Raw genomic sequence first — 23,788 nt, 5'->3', positions numbered from 1 at the left:
TTTTTTTTTTTTTTTTTTTTTTTTAAACTTAAAAAACGTAGGAGGTCTCCCTGTGTTGCCCAGGCTGGTCTCAAACTCCTGGACTGAAGTGATCCTCCTGCCTCATCCTCACAAAGTGCTGGGATTACAGGCATGAGCCACCACTCCTGGCCTATTTTTATTATTATTGATAATTCACCTCCCCACCTTCAATGCCTTCTTGCCTAGAGGAGGAGGCAGGAGCCCTTTCTAGTCCCCAGATAGGGTCCTCCAGCAGATTCCCGAGGGACCCACTTCCAGGCACAGCCCCTCATTTCCCTCTTGTCTCGCCCCAGATGCTGCCAGGCACATGACTGTTGCTACGAGAAGCTGAAGGAGTCCAGCTGCCAGCCTGTGTTGAGCGGCTACCAGTTCCACATCGTCAATGGCACAGTGGTGTGTGAGTAGCCTTTTCTGGGTGGAAATGTCTTTTAACCTGGGCCTTTCCTTAACATTCACCTCCTGTTTGACCCAGAGATGTTTTAGAAAATGAAATGCTTCCAAGTGCTTGGAAGGAGGCAATCCTGAGCTTTTCCCTGATGCTGCAGAGCTTCTCGGAGTGTCTGTGCTCATCCTGCCCTGGTCTCTCCCGCCCATGGGTGTACCTCCTGAACTCTCTGGGAGCCCAGAGCCCTGCAGATAGTACATGCTCAATACATACTTGTTCACTTGAGTTTACACTGAATTTTGAAGCTTCCTTTGACAACTGTTACTGTTGATAACGTGTTTCCTTGTTTCTGTCATGTGTTAACAAAACAGTTCAGCTGTCTTCCAGTTGGACAAATATTTATTAAGGGTGACTGTATGCCAACCACTAAGATAGGTGCCGCCAGGGCTACAAAAGCAAATAGGTGGGAAGGGAAGGGAGACTCACATGTTATTGAGATCGTTCAAGGAGCCATGTGGACAAGTGGATCAAGTGCCCTGCACATGGGGTGTGGTCCTGGCATCCGGGGTGTGTTCTGCTGCCGGTAGGGTATGGGTATGTGCATGGCAATCCTGGTCTACACAGCAGGCACATTCGGAGGCACTGGGCAGTGGCCTTTGGTGAGTACCATCCTTTCCAGCATAGCCAGGGTGGGTCCTGGGGTCCCAGGCTGGGAGGGTGAAAAGCACCGAATAAAGAAGTGGCCCCTGGCCGGGCGCGGTGGCTCAAGCCTGTAATCCCAGCACTTTGGGAGGCCGAGAGGGGCGGATCACGAGGTCAGGAGATCAAGACCATCCTGGCTAACACGGTGAAACCCCGTCTCTACTAAAATACAAAACTAGCCGGGCGAGGTGGCGGGCGCCTGTAGTCCCAGCTACTCGGGAGGCTGAGGCAGGAGAATGGCGTAAACCCGGGAGGCGGAGCTTGCAGTGAGCTGAGATCTGGCCACTGCACTCCAGTCCGGGCGACAGAGCGAGACTCCACCTCAAAAAAATAATAATAATAATAATAAAAAAATAAAAAAAAAAGAAGTGGCCCCTTACAGCATGTGGCTCACTTCCTGCCTGGCCTCGTGGGGTTGCATGAATCGCTTTCCTTCCCAGGTCTATTTATTCACAGCTGTGAGGGTGCCTTGGAGTTCCTCTGTTTCCTCCTGAGGTCAGGGAACCACCACCTCTCCGCCATTCATCCCCTAGGGCGGGAGATACATCCTCCATCCCGTAGTGGGTTGCAGGGCTCAGACTCCCGGTCTCCTGAGCTCCCCCCACCCACCACTCCAGCTCAGCACACACCAAGACCCAGAGTTAGGACTGTGAGGTCTCCCTGGAACCAGCTGTGTGGGCTGGGGCCTTGGACTCCTACACCGGGAGGACCTGCCTTGGCTTTCAGCCTGCTGCTTGGCCTGCACTACCCACTGCCGCCAGGACGTGGTTGACAGGGAAAGAACCTCCTTTTTTGTTCCCCATGTGAGCTCAAGGAGACGGAGTTGGAACTCTCTGGTGTGGTCCTTCTCAGGCCTAAAGCAAAGTGTCTTTTCTGTGACACCTCCAAGGCCATGTTCAGGAGAGGGGAAGGGATCAGGGTCTGGTGGGAGGGATGGGGATTGGGGACTGGAGAAGCTGGCTGCCAGGGACCGAGTTTCCCATAGCCTCTTCCCACCCGTCTTTGCCACAGGGGTGGGGATGCCTGGCTGGCCCAGCCCAAGCCTCCACCCTGGGCTCCTGTGGACTGACTGCACTTGCCAGGGCTGGCCTGGGCTCTCTGTACCGAGGGAAACTTCTCTATTCAACGCTCTTCACCCTCCCAGCCCAGGACCCCAGGAGATGAGGGAGAGTGGAGCAAAGGTTGAGGAGCAGAGGCTGGAACCCCAGGCAGTGGCACTGCTGGGCGGTGGTGGGAGGTGCCGGCAGACGCTGGGAGTTGGACCAGAAAGTACATGGCCTGGGCTGTACTTTCTTCCCATGTTGCCCCTGCAGAGCAGAAGCAGCCAGTTGCTCCTGAAGCCTTGATCAGGGCTCCTTAGTCCAGAGCCCTGCTCAGGGCACTAGTGTGGGAGGGGCTTCCGCATCAGTACCAGGGCGTCAGCACCTGCCTCCCCAGCTGACCCAGCCAGTGAGGACCAGGCCAGCCCCTGTCATCCCCATCCCCACCTCGCCAAGCCCCTGCCCCCAGGAGCAGGGCTGAGAGCCAGGTGATCTGGGTTCTAATCCAGAGTCTGCTGCTGACACGTGCTGAGCCCCAGGCCATTGATTTGCTTGCCCCAGTATTGAGTGAGCATCCACTGGGTACCCGCCCAGTGCCGGTGCTGTGCCAGGGGCCAGGGGCACAGAATAAAGCAGACCCAGTCCCTGCTCTTCTGGCATTCACAGTCTTGTGGAAACTCCAGAGCTAAAGTGCCCTTAGAGATCGTCCAGATCAGTCCCTCATTGTAGCAATGAAGAGACTGAGACCCACAGAGAGGACGAGTTTGATCCAAGAAACAGACAAGATTAAGATGCATGTGTCTTGAAATTTTTCAGTGCTCTGGAACATACCGTCTGGCCTGAGTTGTCTGGGCTTTGGTTTTCTCATCCATGAAATGGGTACAATAACAGCAGCTACACTGTATGAACCTCTGTGGTAGATGCTGTACACACAGCACCTGAACTCACATGATAAACCTCTGAGGTGACATTATCTCCCGTTATCAAGGAGGACCCTGAGGCTCAGAGAGGTTAAGCACGATCGCCAAGGTCACACAGCCAGGGAAAGAAGAGCTGGGATTCAAACCCCAGGCACCCTGTCTCACACCAGCTTCCCCTGTGGAGGGTGCTGTGTGTGTGCATGATTGGAGGCCGTCACACAGTGTAAGTCTCAGGAGCTGCAGCAAACTGGTCAGAATGCTCTGCCCTGGCCCAGGGAAGGAAAGAAGGGCAGATGGAGTTTGCTTCTCTGTAAGGCCCCGGCGCTTTGTGTTCCTGCTAAGAGGCCTCGGAGTCAGGCAGCACTGGGTCTGATTTCAGCTCCACCCTTTGTATTAATAGTTGTATTAATAGGTTAGTGTATTAATCTCCTCACCTGTGAAATGGAGATAATTGCCTATACTTCATCAGGCTGCTGGAAGGATTAGCTAATGCAGCCCAGCTGCAGGGGCTGGCCAACAGTAGGTGCTTCATTCATGCCCTTCTTTTTAGATGTGGAAATTCCTCTTTTTGTCCAAGTTTTCTTTTCTTCTTTGCTTACAGCACTGGGATTTTCTTTATTACTGTTTCTTTGAAGAGTCTGCTCTGTACTTGTACCCATTGGGCTAGGATCAGTGACCCCTTATGGAATAAAACCCCTTTCCTGGCCAGGCACGGTGGCTTATACCTATAATCCCAGCACTTTGGGAGGCTGAGGTGGGGGGATCACTTGAGCCCAGCAGTTCAAGAACAGCCTGGGTAACACAGTGAGACCCCTGTCTCTACTAAACATACAAACAATTAGCCAGGTGTGGTGGTGCATACCTGTAGTTGCAGCTACTCAAAAGGCTGAGATGGGGGATCACCTGAGCCCGGGAGATGAGGCCACAGTGAGCTGTGGTTGTGCCTCTGCACTCCAGCCTGGGCAACAGAGTGAGACCCTACCTCAAAAAAGAAAAACAAACAACCAAAAAAACTATTTCTCTATCCTAATTGCACCTCCGTTCAAAGAGCTGCCCCTGCAAGAGTTAACCAACTCCCTAGCCTCCCCTGAATTCTGAAATCCTGCACCCAGGCCTGGTCCAGGTTGCCTAGCAACCAGGGGCTGCTCTGGGATGCAGTAGGTAAGCAGGGGAGGGAAAGGAAGAAAACAACTTGGTCTGTCCACGACTCTAAATGTCACTGAGAGATCAGTGCAGAGAAAGGCCTGTCACCAGATCCCAGGGCCCAATTTGCCTGGTGGTGAGAACAGCTGCCCTCAGGCCACCTGGGAGGTGGTTATCCCTCCTCTTAGTGGGCTTACATAAGTACTTGGCATTTTTCCAGGGGACTTTAAGCTCACTCAGCAGTGACACCCCCTCCGCCCACATGTACATACATGTATGGTACAGGGAAGACCCTGTGTGGGAGGCAGAGATGGGGTTTCAGCCAACTGAACCTCCATTATCTACATCTCCTGGCCTCTGACTGCCTCCCTCTGCCAAAGCGGGAAGATGAAAATGGTAACTGCCGGAATTTGTATTTTGCAAAGACTTTTCTCATTTACTGCTGAATATATTCCTCATCTCAGCCTCCACTCACTGACACGCTACCCACCGTCTCTCCCAGCATTCATCTCTACCTGAAATGATCTTGTTTACTTCTCTGTGTCTGTGTGCATCAACTCTCCCCCCAGCTAGAAAGTTCCGTGAGAGCAGGGAGCAAGCATGTCTTGTTTGAGGTCACTGGTTCTCATAGAGCCCACAGAGAACCATGCCTCTGGACTAAGCAGTGTGGGGTCTGCTGGCTTGCACCTGTACCCCCAGCTCCTAGCCACAGACCAGACACATGTTGGGAGCTCAATACTTGTTTGTTGAATGAGTAGATGAACAAAAGCACTCATGAAATAGGCAGTGCACGTATCTTTATCACCATTTGAAAGCTGAGGAAACAGGCTTGGAGAGGGAAGCAACTTGCCTGAGACCCCAAAGCACAGAAGCAGCCTATCTGGCCCACGAACCTGGCTTCCTGTCTCCTAGGTGTCAGCTGCTGGCACTGGCCTGTAGGCCATGTGAGTGTGGCCAGTAAGGTGGTCAGGAAGGAGCCCTTACTGCATGTTAGGGTCAGGAGATCAGCAATGAGGAGGACAAAATCCTTGCCCGGAAGGAGCTTGCATTCCAAAAAGAACAAGAGACCGTAGCGTATTTATTAATAAAGACACATTCAAACAGGGCCAGGTGCTCTGAAGCACCTCAGACAAAGGCTGCAGAATGACAGAGGTCAGGGGTCAAGGAGACAGAAGGGTGCCTGCTTTAGGTGGTCGAAGAAGGCCTCTCTGGGGAGGTGGCATTTGGTCTGAGACCTCAGGACCAATGTGCTAGGAGCAGAGGAGCCTTGGGAAGAATGGAGATGAGGTTGGACAGGGTGAGACACGCGCCTTCTATGTCAATGCAAGGGAGTCATTGGAGCACGTGAAGCAGAGGATGCTCTACTTTTGCCCCAGAAAGATCACTCTGGCTACGGTGCAGAGAAAGAAGAGTCAGGGAGGAAAGAAGGGCCCCATTAGGGGACTATTGCAGAGCATTGGGAGGCACAACCACAGCCAGGATCAGCACGGTGACAGTGGGGATGGGAAGTGTCAGATGCTGGGAATGCTGTGCAGGTAGGGTCAGGGGCGGCAGGACCTGCTGATGGGTTCGGTGTGGGGTGTGAAGGGAACAGAGGCTGCATCCCAGGCTCCTGGCCTGAGTGGGGCTGTAGATAGTGGCACCAAATACTGAGTTCGTGAAGATGGGGGAAGAGCTGATGATGAAGGCAGCAAGAGTTTGGTGTTAGTCACCCTGAGTTTGAGACACGTGTCAGACATGTAAGGGGAAGGCAGGTGGACACGTGCTTATTGAAGTCTGGAGCCCAAGGGAGAGGTGTGGGCTGCAGCGGAGAAATTGGGAGTATTCAGAGTTCTGACACTGAACAAGAACACCCCTGAGAGAATTCAGAGACAACCAGGGCTGAGGCGAGGGGCTCAGACTGGGGCCTGGGCCAGCCACAGGCAGGAATGCAGACTTGTTGCCTCTTCTTATTTGTGGAGATGTAGTTCATGCAGCAAGAAAGGTGTTCCGAAGCCCTCCTTTCCTTTCTTCATACCTCAGTTTCTCCATTAGCACATTAAAAGATGCAAGGTCTGGAGTTAAGCTTGTTTTTAAAAGGCAGCTTCCAAAGATGGTTTTTCTTGGCCTGGGACTGTCTCATCATCCAGGTCATGAAAGGCCCGGTCCATGGTTGAGAAATGCCACAGAAGTGACAGTCCACCGCAAAAGACCACTGCTCCAGATCAATTCTGGAAGGCCTGGGGATAGGGCAGGTCACTGAAGTAGAACTGGATGTCAGATGCATGCATTAGAAAGGACAGGAAGACCAAACGAGAAAGGGAGAGGGGGCAGGGAGAAAGGAAGGAGGGTTAGAGACTCGAGATGAAGGAAACAAGAGATGGAAAAGAAGAAGAGAGGACCAGAAGACAGTGAGATCAACAGAAAGAGAGAGGGATGAGAAAGAAGGTGGCTGAGGGAGGTGAGAAAAGTTTCCGGGGCGACAGCAACTGGACCAGGCCCTCTGGTTGGACAGTGAGGCTGGCTGGGGGGCCTGAGCTCAAGTAGCCCCCACCCCCTGAGAGAGTGGGGGGCTACCTGGGGAGCTGGGCTTGATGCATCTGGAAGGATTTTCACAGGGGCGGGAGGGGGAGTGGGAGGGCAGAGGGCACCCAGGCGCTACAACAGTGGGAGCAGCGAGAGCCGCAAAACCGGAGAGCCAGAGGAGTGAACATCCCTGGCAGATTTCCTGCGGGCGAGCAGAGGGGGCAGGAAGCTTGGCGGTGTTGGCACAATGTGAGAAGTTCCAGGGAGGCGTGGGAGGACGGCTTCTGCAGGACGCAGACTTTGCAGAGGGAGAGTGGCAAACAGACTGACTGCAGCCAGCTCAGCCGGCTCCACAGGGCGCTGCTTTTTCTCCACGTGGAGCTGGAGTGCATCACCCTGAGAATAGCAGCAAGCACCCGTAGGGCACCTTCTGCGTGCCAGGCACATCCAGACCACTCGTCGGTAGATACCATCGATCCTCACCACCACCCCAGGAATGGGACACTGTCATGTGTTTTTGAAATGATTAGGTTTTAGCATCATTTCATAGACAAGGAACCTGAAGCTAACTTGCCCAAAGTCACAAACCAGGGTGTCTGGTGGCCTCCCCTCCTCACTGCCAATCCTGAGAGCGGACTAGGGTGGAGTTATCTGGAAAGAGGAAGCTGTACCTGAGAGCCCTAAACACACACACACACACATACGCACATACATACACACAACACATGCACACGCACGCACATACACACACATGCACAGATGGACACATACCTGCACACACATGCATGCACATGCACACAAGCACACGCATACACACACATGCACACGCATACACACACATGCACGCAGTGCTACAGCTCTGATTAGTAGGTAAATAAAACGTCCCCATCTAGTGGTGACTCGGCCAAAGTGCAGAGACTCAACCCCAAAGGTCCATAGAGGCTTCATTCATTTCTTCTCTTATTCTTCATTCATTGTTTCTATTGAGCATCTGCTTTGTGCAGCATCTGTTCTGGATGCTGGGGACACTGTGATGAGCCAGACAAGGTCCCAGCCGCACACAGCTTATGCTTCTTTGAGGGGAGGCAGACACAAGCCAGGAAACCATTAAGAGAAGTTCAGTAAAAAGCACAGTGAGTGAGACAAATGGGTACGGAGGGCGTGGCCAGAGAGAGCTTTAGTTCAGGCAGTCAGGAAGCGCCTCTCTGAGGAGGTGAAATGTGAGCAAGCCTCAAACAGTGGCAGGGATCCCACCCCTTGCAGATCCTTGGGAGAAGCATTTTAGACAAAAAGAACAGCAAGTCCAAAGGCCCAGGGACAAGGCAGAGCAAGACCTGTGACATGAAACAGCCTGGTGTGCCCAGAGCAGGGAGGCTGGGAGAGCGGAGGGGGAGGGCGATGAGGGTGAAGAGGCTGGTGAGGGTGGCATCCCGGCAAGTGTGCCTGGCCATGGAGGCCACGGGAGGATTCAGCATGTCTTTCCCGAATAGGAAACCACACTGGGGCTGTAAGCCAGAGAGTGAACGTAACTCAGGTTACAGTTTGAGATGGTCCCTGCTTATTTCCTTCCATGAAGGAGGAAGAGCTGTTGATGACAGGGATTTGGGCAGTGGCCAAAGAGATGGAGAGAACAGGGCAGAGCATGGGCTATTTTAAACACAGAGAAGATTAGCAGGAACTGCTGGCAGACCGGATGTGAAATGTGGAAGGAGCGGGAGCAGCGAGGTCGGCTCCTGGTTTCCTGAGAATGTGGGTGAATCACCGGCCCACAGGCAGAGGGAGCACTGGGATATCAAGGGTTCCCTTGTGAATGCCTCAAGTTGGAGATGCCTGAGACATCCAAGTGAGATGTCAAGCAGGCAGCTGGAAATAGGAGATGAGCTCTGGGAAAATGCTCTATCACCCTGGCCTGTGCACTGCCCGGGTGAACTCACTCAGGGCCCCTCCATGCAGCCCACACCCCCCTCCTCCTGCTTCCTTCTAGGCTTCTCCTCATTCCAGCACTCATGGGATGCTCAGATGTGATCAGGGAAAGGCTTGGCGATGCAGGGAAGCTGTGGCTGAGAGCCCTAAACACACATACACGCACACACACATACACAGACATATGCACACATGAGCATACACATGCACACATGCACACACTTGCACACAAATGCATATGCACACACATGCATGCACACACATGCATACATGTATCCCTTTCAGTGGCTTTCCTTCCTGTTTTCCACCCTTGGCCCTTTGCAGTGAGCTCCTCGCTCCCCCCAGCCTTGGAACCAAACCCTGGGGCTGGGCTGGGAGCCCCCAGTGACCCTCTGTGTCTCTGCAGGTGGATGCACCCTTGGTCCTGGTGCCGGCTGCCACTGCGGGCTGAAGGCCTGTGAATGTGACAAGCGATCCGTGCACTGCTTCAAAGAGAGCCTGCCTACCTATGAGAAAAACTTCAAGCAGTTCTCCAGCCGGCCCAGGTGTGGCAGACATAAGCCCCGGTGCTAGGGACACCACAGGGTCCTTCTCGTCATGCAGCATCTGCTCTAGTGTTGCTCTTCCGGAAAGCCTTCTCAGATCATCCCCGACAGGCCCCTGTTCTTCCCCTGGGAGGGAGGACAAACTGTCTCCTGCAGGGCAGCTCACCATTCAGCATTCTGACCAAGGGGACTCCTCAGCATCGGAGGACTGGAGAGCAGAAATGGGAAAGACGAGATCCCTGCCCTGCAGGAGCTGGCATTCTGTGGAGTGGGGAGGACTACAAATGCATGAATATAGAAGTAAGAGACACATTAGACCGTAGTAAGTGCTATGATGTAGTAAAACAAAGGGACGGGATAGAGATGCACCCGACCCCACATCCCAGGGTTTCCAGGAGGGGAGAGGCCCCAGGATCTACCCCAAACTCTCTCTTCACCCCGACTGCAAACCAGGACGCGGAGCAGACTTGAGCGCCAGGCCCACACCCAGCTCTAGCTGGGAACAAAGCCACCACTTTCCTTGCCTCTCTGTGTCCTTACTTATTATGATGTCATTCTTAGCTTTTCTTATCAAGAGGCAGAATCTGTTTTCCCCACCTTGTGAATCTGAACTGGTCTTGTGGCTTAGTTTGGTCAACAGAATATTGTGGGAGGAATGGTTTACCAGTTTTGAGTTAGGCCTCAGGAGGTCTAGGGCACGTTTACTCTTTCTTAGGATAGCTTCCCCAACCCTGCAAAAAAGCCTGGGCTAGCCTGCTGGAGGATGACAGCCCACCTGGATCAGTTGTCTCAGCTGATTTCAGACACATGAGAGAGAGCTCAGAGAGACTCAGCTTGTAGCTGACTACAAATGCATGAGGGAACCTGGCTGAGACCAAAACAACTGTTCAACTGAGCCCAGGCTAAACTGCCAGCATGCAGAATTGTGAGCTAAATAAAGGCTGCTGTTCTAAGTCACTGGGTTTTGGTATGGTTTGTTAGGCAGCCATAACTAACTGGTGTAATTGGTCCTTATTCCCTTATTCACTGAGAGTGATGGGTTCTCAGCCCTGAGCTGGACTTGGAGGCCATGGAAATGTCGTGGACATGGCCTTTGTTCCTTACTTTGAAGGTGCAGAAGGAGGTCAAGTTCATGGAATAATGGAGAATATACAGCTGTAATCGTTTGCTTGTTCAGGCAACACACATTTATGGAGCATTTACTATGTGCCAGGCACAGTGCCAGGCAGTCGGGATTCAGAGATTTAAAGAAAACAAACACAAATCAGGTCTAAAACTCCTGGGGAGAATGCTGAGAGTGGTACCAGCTTTTAGGAATTCAGACACAAGATCTGGATGGAAAAACAGACAGATGTGAAGACAGCAAAGGACAGCAGATGGGGAGGGTCAGTGGAGGGTCTGGGGGCCCCGGCTCCTGCACTCTGGCTGGCTCGGCTTGTACTATCATGTGGGTGACTGGCCTGCTCTTCTCCCGCACACGCACGGGTAGAAATTGCAACTGCAGATGGGCAGCTTGAGGTTTATGAGCATCAGGGAGATTGTTAAGCCGACCATGAGGGAAGCAGCCGTAGAAAGGTGGGCATGGAACCAAGGTGGCCAGGCCCAAGCCAGCAGGCACCGCCCCACCTCGGGGATCCTGACTACTGCAGAGACCAGCTCCAGGCTGTGAAGGTGCCTGGCTGACCGATACAGTGGAGGAAGAGGGGCGAGGGCCAGGCTTAGCATGGGGGACAGGGTTCCCATGTGAGATACAGACCATCTTTTTCAAAAAATGTTTTGAGACAGAGTCTCGCTTTGCCTTACAGGATGGAGGGCAGTGGCACGATCACAGCTCACTGCAACCTCCGCCTCCCGGGTTCAAGCGATTCTCCTGCCTCAGCCTCCCAAATAGCTGGGATTACAGGCGCCCACCACCACGCCTGGCTAATTTTTGTATTTTTAGTAGAGACAGCGTTTCGTCATGTTGGCCAGGCTGGTCTGGAACTCCTAACCTCAATTGATCCACACACCTTAGCCTCTCAAAGTGCTGGGATTACAGGCAGGAGCCACTGCGCCCGACCCCAGGCCATCTTTTTCACTCTCTCCTCTCTTCCATCCCCTAAACCTATAAGATAGAAATGATGGGCCCTTGATGGTATGCAAGCCCCATTTGTTTGGCACCGATGCCCTGATTCTTGGAGAGCTGAGGTGGGAGTGTAGAGGGATGTGCAGACTCTCGCTGGGAAAGCCTGCTATCCTCAAAAGGAAATCATCCATTCCATGAGCACATGTTGCTGAAGACCTACTCCAAGCCAGGCCCTCTGCACCAGACTCCATGGAGCTCTCAGACCAAAGGGAAAACAAGTAAGCAGGGGATTGCAGAACAAGCTGGGGGTGCTGGGATTGGGGTGGGCTTAGGGAGCAATGCCCACCTCCTGGAGGGTGAGGGAAGGTTTCCTGAGGAGTGCTGGGGGTCTGACATCCAATCTGAGACTTGATGAGGAGGAGTTAGGAGGGCTGGTGGGGCCATGCAGAGCCTCCCAGGTTGAGGGTTGGGGAAAAGCAGCATATGTCTATGCAAGCTCCTTGTCCACCTGCCTCGCCCATCTCCGCCGAGGGCTCTTCATCATTGGTCCCTGCAGCCCAATAACCTGGGTGATGAATTCTCATATTCTGCATCCCACACCCAATCTGTTGGCACTACCTACAAAATGCATCTAGATTCTGTATTTATAAAATGCTTCCATCAAATGTTTACATGGAAAAAAGAGAGGGGAAAAACCTAGAAGCTGGCCACTTCTTACGACTTTCACTGCCATCTTCTTGGGTGGGTGCCACCATCACTGGTGCCTGGGTCACTGCAGCTTCTCTATGTCGTTCTCTCTGCACCCACACTCGGCCCCTCCGTCTCTTCCTCACACAGCAGTCAGCCAGCAGTGACCGAGCCTGGCACTCTCTGCTCAGACCCTTGGTAGCTCCCACTGGGCTGTCTTTACAGTGCCACCCCTTCAAGTCTGGTCTGGAATCGCACCTTCTTGATGAGGCTTATGCTGACCACCCTATTCAGTCCTTTCCTTTCCCATCAGGGTTGCCCATTCTCTCTGTTCTCCTCCTTATTTATCTGATGAAAACTGGGGACCGGGGAGGGACTGGTGACTTGTTGCAGGTCACCAGCTAGTGCCCAGCAGGGCTGGAATGTGAACCCCTGTCTCTGATTCCTGATGTCTTACTTCCCACCCACTTTCTCAAAATGAGGAAGTTGGATCTGATGTCCTCTGAGTCTCAAGCTCTGGAGTTGGAGTTCAAACCCTGTGTTTGTTGCATGACCTTGAGTCATCTACTTGGCTCATCTGGGCCTCAGTTTCCTCCCTGCAGAAGCAAAGCTGTGAATAGTCCCCACTGTAGCAGGATGAGCCGCAGACAAAACCCCTCAGACACCGGGTTAAGGAAGGATTTGGCTTTATTCGGCCAGGAGCTTTGACAGACTCTCATCTCAATGGCTGGGAGCTTCAGCAGACTCACGTCTCAAGAACCAGGCTCCTCGAAGACAGAGTTCCTGGCCCTTTTAAGGGCTTACAACTCTAAGGGGTTCCACGTGAAAGAGTTGTGATAGATTGAGAGCACATGTGGTCAGAGTGGGGGGTTAATCTTCTAACCTTAGGCCTGGTCATCAGTGGTACCGGCTGGTCTTGCCTCTGACTTCACTTCTGTTGTTTTTCAACTTTTACTTCTGCCTCCTCTTCAGAGACAGGAGACAGTAAGAGAAATGGCTTCTCGCCTCATTCCCCTCTTTGAGAACCTCACTCACTAGTGGGAGTTCTCACTCTCATCTTCACTACCCAGGTCTTCCTGCCAGTCCAGTTCCATTGATTCCTAGAGTTGCATACTGTCCTGTTTTCCAACAAGGATCAAGTAGTTCTAATGGGTTATCACTTTCCCTAAACTATTTTTGATAGTCCAATTCATCCGTTCCACCTTTCCGGAACTCTGTCGTCGGTAAGTGGTATGTAGTCTCCATGTGATCCCCAATACCTTTGCTGTCGTCTGTACCAAGTCAGCTACAAACGCCGGCCTGTTGTCCGAGCTGATTCGTAAGCGCAGTCCAAACCTAGGGATGAGATCTCGGAGAAGCACACGGGTTCCTTCACGAGCTTTCCCAGTTCATGTTGGATAGGCCTCCACCCACCCAGAGTATGCACACACTAGAACTAGCAAATACTTGTTACTTCCACATTTGGGCATCTCGGTGAAGTCTACTTGGAGATCTTCAAACGGGGCTGCTCCATAAGCTTGTATGCTGGGCAGAATGGTTGGACTTGCCTAGCATTGTGCTGCCGAGAGGTGACGCACTGCTGCACCACTGTTTTGGCAAGGGCTGACAGATGTGAGATGTAGAAGTACCGGCTCAACAACTTTTCAAGTGACTCTTGGCCTAGGTAGGTGGTCTCATACACAGCCAACATGACTGCGGCTCCTAGCAGTTGTGGCACGGCTATTCTTCCATCCAATAACCGGATCCATCCCTCTTCTACCACCTGCCCTCCCTCTGCCTGGAGAAAGTCCTTCTCTTCTTTAGAATAAGTAGGTACAAGGTCAGGTGCCTGAGGGAGGAGGGGGGCTGTGACTGATGCCCAGTAGGGGGTGGATGCTGCTTTTCGAGCCTCTGAGTCAGCTCAGGAGTTCCCTAAGGCAATCAAGGTGGAAGCTCGCTGGTGTCCTCTGCAGAGCAGAGAGCACGGGCTTCCATACTGCTCTGCCTCTAATAATTGCAGGATTTCTTGCTGATACTTTATGTCTTTTCCCCCAGAGTTCAACAGGCCTTTTTCTTTATATAACACCCCATGCCCTTGGAGGGTTAAGAAGGCATACTGAGAGACAGTATATATATTTTTACAGTCTTACCTTCACTTAGCTATAAGGCCTGAATTAAAGCAATGAGTTCGGCCTTCTGGACTGAAGTACCCCGGGGCAACCATTTGGCTTCAATGACAGCGGCGTCGAGTTACCACTGCATATCCCGCACACCTCTCTCCTTGTGGGTTGACAAAGCTGCTCCTGTCTACATACAGCTCCCAGTCTACTGATATCCAAGGATAGTCTCAGATGTCAGGCCTGCTAGAAGAAACTGTGTCCAACACCTCTACACAGTTATGTTCAACTGGGCTCTCTGATACCGGGAGTAAGGTGGCAGAGTTCAAGGTGTTGCAAACTTGAATGGTTATGTGAGGATTTTCACAGAGCAAGCTTTGATACCTAGTTAGTCTAGCATTCCTTAGCCAATGATGTCCTTTGGTATTCATTAAAGTCACCACAGCATGGGGGGGCCTTTATGTTCAGGTTTTGCCCAAGAGTTAGTTTATCTGCTTGTGCTAGCAGGGCAGTTACTGACAAGGCCCTCAAACATGGGGGCTAACCTTTAGAAACTCCATCTAGCTGTGTGGAGAAGTAGGCTACCAGTCTTGGCCAGGGCCCCACTATCTGGGTTAAAACTCCAACCGCCATCTTTTCTCTCTCTGACACATACAGTGTAAATGGCTTCGTAAGGTCAGGTAGCCCCAGGACCAAGGCTGACATGAGCTTCTCTTGTAACTCATGACAAGCTCGTTGCTGTTGGGACTCCCATTTGAAAGGCTCTTTGTTACCTCCCTTTGTGACTTCATACAGAGGTTTGGCCAGTACTGCAAAGTTTGGGATCCATAACCTGCAGAACCCCACAGCTCCTAAGAATTCTCTCACCTGCCTTCTGGTCTTAGGCTCCAGCAGGTTGCAAATGACCTGCTTTCTTTCTGATCCCAGGCTGCACTCCCCGTGTCGGAGAGTAAATCCCAAGTAACATACCTGCTGTCAACAGATCTGAGCTTTCTTTTTGGACACCTTATACCCATAGTACTCCAGGTGCCAGAGCAGGGTATCCATTCTCTTGGCGCACTCGACTGCTGTGGGGTGTCCCGGCAGGAGGTCATCGACATACTGGAGCAACACGCAGCCTAGGTCCCTAGTGGGAAACTTTCGCAGGTCTCGAGCCAGGGCCTCCCCGAAGATGTTGGGGGTGTTCTTGAACCCTTGGGGAAGCCAGATCCAAGGGTACTGAGTGGTGACACCTGACCCCAGATCTTCCCACTAAAAGGCAAATAGTTTCTGGCTCTCAGGATCTGGTCTGACGCTAAAGAAAGTGTCCTTCAGGTCCAGGCAGGTGAACCAGCTGTCCTCAGCTGGCAGCAACCCCAGCAACGTGTACGGGTTAGGTACTGTTGGATGTAAAGTCACTGTAGCTTGATTGACCAAGTGCAAGTCCTGTACTGGCCTGTAGTCCTTGGTCCCTGGCTTGGGAACAGGCAGGAGGGGAGTGTTCCATGGAGACCGACATGGGACTGTAATTCCAAAGGCCCTCAGGCACTTGAGGATGGATACAGAGCTTCTCTGGGGACCGGGTACTATTTTTGCCTGACTGGCTGGGCCTCAGGCTTAACTTCTATGAGTACGAGGGCCTGGTTGACTGCCAACCCTGGCGTGTTGTCTTCCGCCCACACCCTTGGCCACCACTTAGCCAGAGCTGTTCCTATCCCTTGGCCTGGCTCATTTAAGAAGAGTCTCCATTCCTCCTACTGAGAAACCATAAGGGCGATGATGGTTCCCATTCCACATAACTTTAGCTGTAAAGAGCCGTGCTTTGTAAAATAGATGGTGGCTCTCAGTTTGCTAAGTGGCTCTCAGTTTGCTAAGCAGGCCCCTTCCTAGCAAAGGCAAGGGGCAGTCAGGCATGTACAGGAACTGGTGAGTCACTTCATGCCCCCCATGGTACAGGTCTGGGGGAAACAGAGAGCTTGCTTTGATGAAACCCCTGTGGCTCCAATTATATCAATAGTCTTTTTGGTAAGAGGGCAACCAGGGTGGTCATTACGGAATGTTCAGCACCAGTATCAATTAGAAACTCAATGTTCTTGCCCCTGACTGTCATCCTGACCATGGGCTCTTTAGGGACACATGAGCCGGGTCCCCCTCTGTCCAGTAACCCTTCTGCCAGATTGAACAAGGCTCTTTCATCCTTGTCTGAGACCTTCTGCTCAAAGTCACCTTCTTTCCCTTTCGACTGGGGGCCCTTGTCCTTCCAATGTCCTATTTCATTACAGTAAAGCACACTAGTTATGCTGCAAGTGTGGACGGCCAGACTGGGTATTTTTTCCTGGGCCCTCCCCTTCTCTTGCCTCTTTGTGGGGGACCCCTCTAATAGCTGCCACTAGCAGGTCTGTGTTTTGCCAGGCTTGGCGTTTGCTGCCTGTGGTTCTCTCTGCGGCTTACTGCATCTCTATTGAGAAACACCTGTTCGGCTATCTCCAATAACTGGGACGTATTCGTGCCTGCAAACCCAGCCTGTTTCTGCAGTTTTCTTCTCATGTCTTCTGTAGTTTGACTAAAGCCGTGTTAATCATGTGCTGATTTTCAGGGCTATCAGGATCAAAGGGAGTATACATACGACAGGCCTCACATAGTCTCTCATAGAATTGTGCCCGACTCTCACCTTTCTCTTGAGTGATCTCAGAGACTTTGTTAACATTTGTGGCCTTCTGAGCTCCCTTCTTTAACCCTTCCAGAAGGGCTTCCCTGTACCGGTTCAGGCTTTGCTTACCCTGCCTTTCATCTGGGTCCCACTGGGGGTCTGCTCTTGGTAGTTGGATCCTCACATATTCTTGAGGGTTTTGGTAATCAGCAGGAACACGTTCTTCCAACCACTTAGTTGCTGCTTGGAGCACTCTCCTCCTTTCATCTGTGTTAAAGAGGTACATGAGCGGCCGGGCATGGTGGCTCAAGCCTGTAATCCCAGCACTTTGGGAGGCCGAGACGGGCGGATCACGAGGTCAGGAGATCAAGACCATCCTGGCTAACACGGTGAAACCCCGTCTCTACTAAAAAATACAAAAAACTAGCCAGGCGAGGTGGCGGCGCCTGTAGTCCCAACTACTCGGGAGGCTGAGGCAGGAGAATGGCGTAAACCCGGGAGGCAGAGCTTGCAGTCAGCTGAGATCCGGCCACTGAACTCCAGCCTGGGTGACAGAGCGAGACTCCATCTCAAAAAAAAAAAAAAAAAAAAAAAGAGGTACATGAGCAACTGGTGGCGATCAGCCCAGGTGTGGTTGTGGGTCTGGATAATAGTTTGGAGCAAATCAAGTATAGCTTGAGGCTTTTCAGTATAGGATGGGGCATTGTTTTTCCTATTGAGGAGATCGGTAGAGGTGAAGAGCTGGTACACAAAGGCACGCCTTTCCACCATATGCCCGTCCTTGCCTACCCCAGTATACCGTTGCTCTCCCAGGGGCATCTGTATCCAGTTCTAGGCCTCAAACAGGCTGCCAAGGGAGGCGTTTCTCCCGAGACCTCGCATCCTTTCTTTTCCACTCTGGATGGCCTAGGGGTATATAGGCCTTGTGGAAGCTCGGGCACAGTGGGCTCAGGAGTGGAAGGCCTTCCTTCTTGGTAAAAGGGGGAGGCCACTGGCGCCGTTTCTTGTCGTGAATCCTCTGATGTTGGGTTGGACAGGACTTTAGGAGCTGATTCCCCTCGGTGCGTGAAGCGGGATTCTTCCTTGGCTGTCTGTCCCTTTGCCACTAGTACTACTACTGCCTGTCCTCTTGACCACTGTGGGGGGTCTAAAACCAGTTGTAACCAAGTGTCTATGTACGGAAACGGGTGTAGGTATCCTTTACCAGTTACCTTGTGCCACACCACTGAAACAAAGAACCTGTCGAGGCTTCCTTCTGATGGCCAACCCACTTCTAATGCCTGCCAGTCTATCTCACACAAAGTTCTAAGTTTTCCCAGTGTCATAGTTAACTCCATAGTCTCCACCAAATCCTTCCTTGAAATTTTTCAACATAGTTCCTAGTCGAGTGGGCTTACTTTGCGTTCCACCCATCTTCCTCCCGAGACAAGACAACACTCACACCACAAGAAGGAAAGGGTAAAGGGGTCACTCCAGTCTCGCCCTTCTCAAACTCAAGCACTCACTTTCACTTTCCTTTTTGCAAACAAGTCAAGCCAAATCAAAATCAGTACTGAGACCAAAGTGCCAATTGCAAACAAATCAAGCCAAATCAAAATCAATGCTGAGACCAAAGTGCCGATAAGGGCACACTGCGGGTGATCAGGCCACGCTTCCACTCAAATGGAGTGGGGAAATTCCCAGGACCGGTCCTACTGTATTCCAGTTGTCCAGATTCCAAGTGCCTGTTCCTTCCCGGTGTTCAGCCACTGCATTGATCCTCCGCGGGGTCCTGCCGTGCACCGCTCTGACAAGGTGTTCCACTGGGGCAAATGCTTACTGGGGAGCGCTCTCAGGATTCATGTAGCCCAAGCTGGCCAGAGCCCCCCACAGGGATACTTTGCAGGGCAGGCCTAAGCTGCCTCAACCATCTGTCAATTACCTTGTTTCGCGGTCAGGGAACCAAGAAATTTAGCAAGACCAGCCGCGGACAAAACCCCTCAGACACCGGGTTAAGGAAGGATTTGGCTTTATTTGGCCAGAAGCTTTGGCAGACTCATGTCTCAAGAACCGAGCTCCCCGAAGACAGAGTTCCTGGCCCTTTTAAGGGTTTACAACTCTAAGGGGTTCCACGTGAAAGGGTTGTGATAGGCCGGGTGCGGTGGCTCACGCCTGTAATCCCAGCACTTTGGGAGGCCGAGGTGGGCGGATTACGAGGTCAGGAGATCGAGACCATCTTGGCTAACACGGTGAAACCCCGTCTCTGCTAAAAATACAAAAAATTAGCCGGGCGTGGTGGCGGGCGCCTGTAGTCAAAAAAAAAAAAAAAAAAAAAAAAAAGAGGTACATGAGCAACTGGTGGCGATCAGCCCAGGTGTGGTTGTGGGTCTGGATAATAGTTTGGAGCAAATCAAGTATAGCTTGAGGCTTTTCAGTATAGGATGGGGCATTGTTTTCCTATTGAGGAGATCGGTAGAGGTGAAGAGCTGGTACACAAAGGCACGCCTTTCCACCATATGCCCGTCCTTGCCTACCCCAGTATACCGTTGCTCTCCCAGGGGCATCTGTATCCAGTTCTAGGCCTCAAACAGGCTGCCAAGGGAGGCGTTTCTCCCGAGACCTCGCATCCTTTCTTTTCCACTCTGGATGGCCTAGGGGTATATAGGCCTTGTGGAAGCTCGGGCACAGTGGGCTCAGGAGTGGAAGGCCTTCCTTCTTGGTAAAAGGGGAGGCCACTGGCGCCGTTTCTTGTCGTGAATCCTCTGATGTTGGGTTGGACAGGACTTTAGGAGCTGATTCCCCTCGGTGCGTGAAGCGGGATTCTTCCTTGGCTGTCTGTCCCTTTGCCACTAGTACTACTACTGCCTGTCCTCTTCACCACTGTGGGGGGTCTAAAACCAGTTGTAACCAAGTGTCTATGTACGGAAACGGGTGTAGGTATCCTTTACCAGTTACCTTGTGCCACACCACTGAAACAAAGAACCTGTCGAGGCTTCCTTCTGATGGCCAACCCACTTCTAATGCCTGCCAGTCTATCTCACACAAAGTTCTAAGTTTTCCCAGTGTCATAGTTAACTCCATAGTCTCCACCAAATCCTTCCTTGAAATTTTCAACATAGTTCCTAGTCGAGTGGGCTTACTTTGCGTTCCACCCATCTTCCTCCCGAGACAAGACAACACTCACACCACAAGAAGGAAAGGGTAAAGGGGTCACTCCAGTCTCGCCCTTCTCAAACTCAAGCACTCACTTTCACTTTCCTTTTGCAAACAAGTCAAGCCAAATCAAAATCAGTACTGAGACCAAAGTGCCAATTGCAAACAAATCAAGCCAAATCAAAATCAATGCTGAGACCAAAGTGCCGATAAGGGCACACTGCGGGTGATCAGGCCACGCTTCCACTCAAATGGAGTGGGGAAATTCCCAGGACCGGTCCTACTGTATTCCAGTTGTCCAGATTCCAAGTGCCTGTTCCTTCCCGGTGTTCAGCCACTGCATTGATCCTCCGCGGGGTCCTGCCGTGCACCGCTCTGACAAGGTGTTCCACTGGGGCAAATGCTTACTGGGGAGCGCTCTCAGGATTCATGTAGCCCAAGCTGGCCAGAGCCCCCCACAGGGATACTTTGCAGGGCAGGCCTAAGCTGCCTCAACCATCTGTCAATTACCTTGTTTCGCGGTCAGGGAACCAAGAAATTTAGCAAGACCAGCCGCGGACAAAACCCCTCAGACACCGGGTTAAGGAAGGATTTGGCTTTATTTGGCCAGAAGCTTTGGCAGACTCATGTCTCAAGAACCGAGCTCCCCGAAGACAGAGTTCCTGGCCCTTTTAAGGGTTTACAACTCTAAGGGGTTCCACGTGAAAGGGTTGTGATAGGCCGGGTGCGGTGGCTCACGCCTGTAATCCCAGCACTTTGGGAGGCCGAGGTGGGCGGATTACGAGGTCAGGAGATCGAGACCATCTTGGCTAACACGGTGAAACCCCGTCTCTGCTAAAATACAAAAAATTAGCCGGGCGTGGTGGCGGGCGCCTGTAGTCCCAGCTACTCGGGAGGCTGAGACAGGAGAATGGCATGAATCTGGGAGGTGGAGCTTGCAGTGAGCCGAGATCTCGCCACTGCACTCTAGCCTGGGCGATGAGCAAGACTCCATCTCAAAAAAAAAGAAAAAGAAAAAGAAAGGGTCGTGATAGATTGAGAGCACATGTGGTGAGAGTAGGGCGTTAATCTTTTAACCTCAGGCCTGGTCATCAGTGGCACCGGCTGGTCTTGCCACTGACTTCATTCTTGTTGTTTTTCAACTTTTACTTCCTCTTTCTCTTCAGAGACAGGAGAGGGTAAGAGAAATGGCCTCTCTCCTCACCCACCTCCTAGGGCTGCTGAGAGGGTTAAATGAGAGGACACATGCGAAACTCTTGGCACAGTGATTGATGTGCTCTGCTTTTCTTACTTGGGCCCTGACATCTGGAGATCCCAGACTCCCTTCCTGGGCAGAGCATGGGTTTTAGAGGGGTTGACATTGGCAGGGCAATACATCTTTTTTTTTTTTTTTTGAGATGGGAGTGCTCCACTCTGTCCACTCCAGGCTGAGTGGCAGTGGGGGCACGATCTCCAGGTCACTGCAAGCTCTGCCCTCCTGGTTCAACAGCCATCCTCCCTGCCTCAAGCCTCCCAAGTAGCTAGGACTACAGGCGCCAGCCACAACGGACCCCGCTAGATGTGGTGTTTTTTTTTTTTGTTTTTTTTTTTTGGTATTTTTTTTAGTAGAAACGAGGGTTTCACTGTATTAGCCAGGATGGTCTTTGATCTCCTGACGTGGATGATCCCGCGCTCCTCGGCCTCCCAAAGGCTGGGATTACAGGCGTGAGCCACCTGCGCCTGGCCCAATATGTATGTCTCTAAAAAAAAAAAAAAAAAAAAAAAAACTGCACCCCGTCTCCTGTTGCTAGGAGCCTTGGTGTTTTTCTCCAGAACTTTCCTTGTTGTCACAGTTGGTAGCATCAGCTGCTTGTTAGAAAGCCACAACTGGGGAAGCCACCAGCTAGTGTTACCATGCCAACCTCTGGAGAAACGGCTGCCTCTTTGCGTTCAAAGTCAGGGCCGGGCTGAGGAAGTGTCGGCTCCTAGGCCCAGCTGGGGGCAGGGTCAGTCAAGGCCCCAGTGCCTGGCTGTGGCTTAGGGACAGCAAGGGTCCACAGACCCTTCCCTTCTGCATCCTCTCCCTCCTCCTCCTCCCACCCACTCCCTTTCCCCCTCACACTCACAGGCAGGGAGCCAGATTTTCTTGCTAAGTAGCAGCTTTGCTTCTGCCAGTTTTCTGTTTGGGGAAGAATGTCACAGGCAGTCCACTTCCACCGGCAACACCTTCTTCTACCTGCCGCTGTCTGCCACCCCGACCTGAGGGTCTTTTGCCCAGAGCACCAGTCACCCGCTCTAGACAATTTCCCTTCTTCATGCCAGGCCTTGTGCTAGGGGCATTCTCATCCCTGACCTCATGTCATCCTCAAACCCTATGGGGTGTGCTTCATTATCAACCACATTTTACAGAAGGGGAACTGAGGCTGAGAGGGGTGAAGCGACTTGCCACATCTACCCTCCCCCTGCGAGGGACAGGGCCACCCAGCCTGTGCTGTTTGCTTTAAGGGCAGCACTTCTTCAGAGGCAGTGATGACAACAATGAGAGGATGGTGGACGCCACACTGATGGCTTCCTGTGCTCTCCTGGGCACTGTGCGCCTGGGGCAGGCCCTCAACCGAATTCCACTCTGGGTCCAGGGCAGAGGGGCGGCAGGGGTGGGAGGGGTGGAGCGGAGCGCCGGTTGTGACCCGTAATGTCCACTAGGTGTCGCCCACGTTCTGGAAAAACTGTCAGCGACGCCCCCACAGGTCCGAGGAAACGGGAAAGGGGCCTGGAGGGGCATGGGTCTCCCGAGAGGGTAGGCGGACCTAGGTCTGGGCAGAGATGGCAGCCGCGGACAGAGAGGAGCACGGACAGCCCCCTCCTTAAGTTTTAGCGTGGAAGATCTCAGTCCCTGGATGGAGTCTTCATTGGTCCTCAGGGGAAGAGATCTCCAGGCGGTAGAAGAAGGGGTCTCTCCTCACAAAATGTGACCCTCTGCTACTCCTCTCCACGCCAGGGAGACCCCAGCCGCACCATCCCAGCTGCACCCATCCGCTTTTGGCACCTTTGGGACTGCCACACAGACCTGGGTTCTCTCACCCGTGTGCTCCCGGTCACACCACTTAGCACCGCGTGTCAAGGTTCGGAGCTCAGCGTCTGCCTCCCACTTGGGCTGCAGACTCCCCGAGGGGGCAGAGGCTGGAAGCCCAGCACCGCAGCTGGCACACAAGGCACTCTCATGCAGGGCCGCTGAGTGAACGAATCCGCAGGTGAGCTTGTCCAGGGATTTTCAAACTTCAAATATTGAGCTGAGGAATCCCTCTTCTTGCAGGGTCGTCTGTGAAAGCTTCCCCATATAACACAGGGGTACTCACTGATGTCCCCAGCTGATGTCCCCAGCTGATGTCCCCAGGGAAGCCCACGGCTTTAGAGAGCATGAGAAACAGCTGCTCTGGTCGCTGCGGGGGAGGCAACCGATGCCCATACAGGAAGGAGCCTGAGTCGGGAAGGAGCCAGGACCCAGCTGCCCTGTGGGACCCTCATGGTCCCACTGTCACTCCCTTTCACTCTGAAGAAATATCCAGCCTCCATACTAATGATCTCGACGGTAATAATCTCCTGCCTGCTTTCCCCTCCCCACCCTACTCAGCTCACAAAGCCCTTTCCTCCCACTGCCTCAGTGGCTGTGGCAACAAGCCTGGGACTCTTCACTGCAGAAATGTAGTCCCATTTCACAGATGGGCCCACCAAGGCTCGACAGATGTCAGCGGCAGAGCTGGAAGGAGAACCGGATGGGCCGGCATCAGGACTTTGGTCTCTCCTCCCACTGCCTCACATGCCCAAATCATCATTCAGGAGCTGCAAGGTGCAGGGGTTAAAAGTCAGACGCAGCCAGGAGCGGTGGCTCACCCCTGTAATTCCAGCACTTTGGGACCCTGAGGCTGGCGGATCACTTGAGGTCAGGAGTTCAACACCAGCCTGGCCAACATGGTGGAACGCTGTCTCTAATAAAAATACAAAAATTAGCTAGGCGT

The 23,788-nt window shown here is 52.5% G+C and overlaps 1 protein-coding gene across 7 annotated transcripts in view; it reads left to right on the top strand.

The window, feature by feature from the left end:
* Positions 1-10,120, top strand: part of PLA2G2C (phospholipase A2 group IIC) — a 49,890-nt gene extending 39,770 nt beyond the window's left edge. For 5 of the 7 annotated variants that reach the window (XM_017852171.1, XM_017852172.1, XM_017852170.1 and 2 more), the window contains exons 4-5: positions 315-418; positions 9,046-10,120. In XM_017852171.1, the coding sequence (XP_017707660.1) occupies positions 315-418; positions 9,046-9,212 (271 nt within the window). In that variant the 3' untranslated portion in view covers positions 9,213-10,120. The remainder of the gene's footprint in view (positions 1-314; positions 419-9,045) is intronic. The other 2 variants (XR_001881504.1, XM_017852174.1) reach the window with 2 other exon arrangements.
* Positions 10,121-23,788: the final 13,668 nt, after the last annotated feature.

The sequence above is a fragment of the Rhinopithecus bieti genome, unplaced genomic scaffold, assembly GCF_001698545.2.
Source record: "Rhinopithecus bieti isolate Rb0 unplaced genomic scaffold, ASM169854v2 scaffold_33652, whole genome shotgun sequence".
Lineage (NCBI taxonomy): Eukaryota > Metazoa > Chordata > Mammalia > Primates > Cercopithecidae > Rhinopithecus > Rhinopithecus bieti.
The sequence above is the reverse complement of the archived record's forward strand: the minus strand, read 5'-3'. Positions and strand labels throughout refer to the sequence as shown.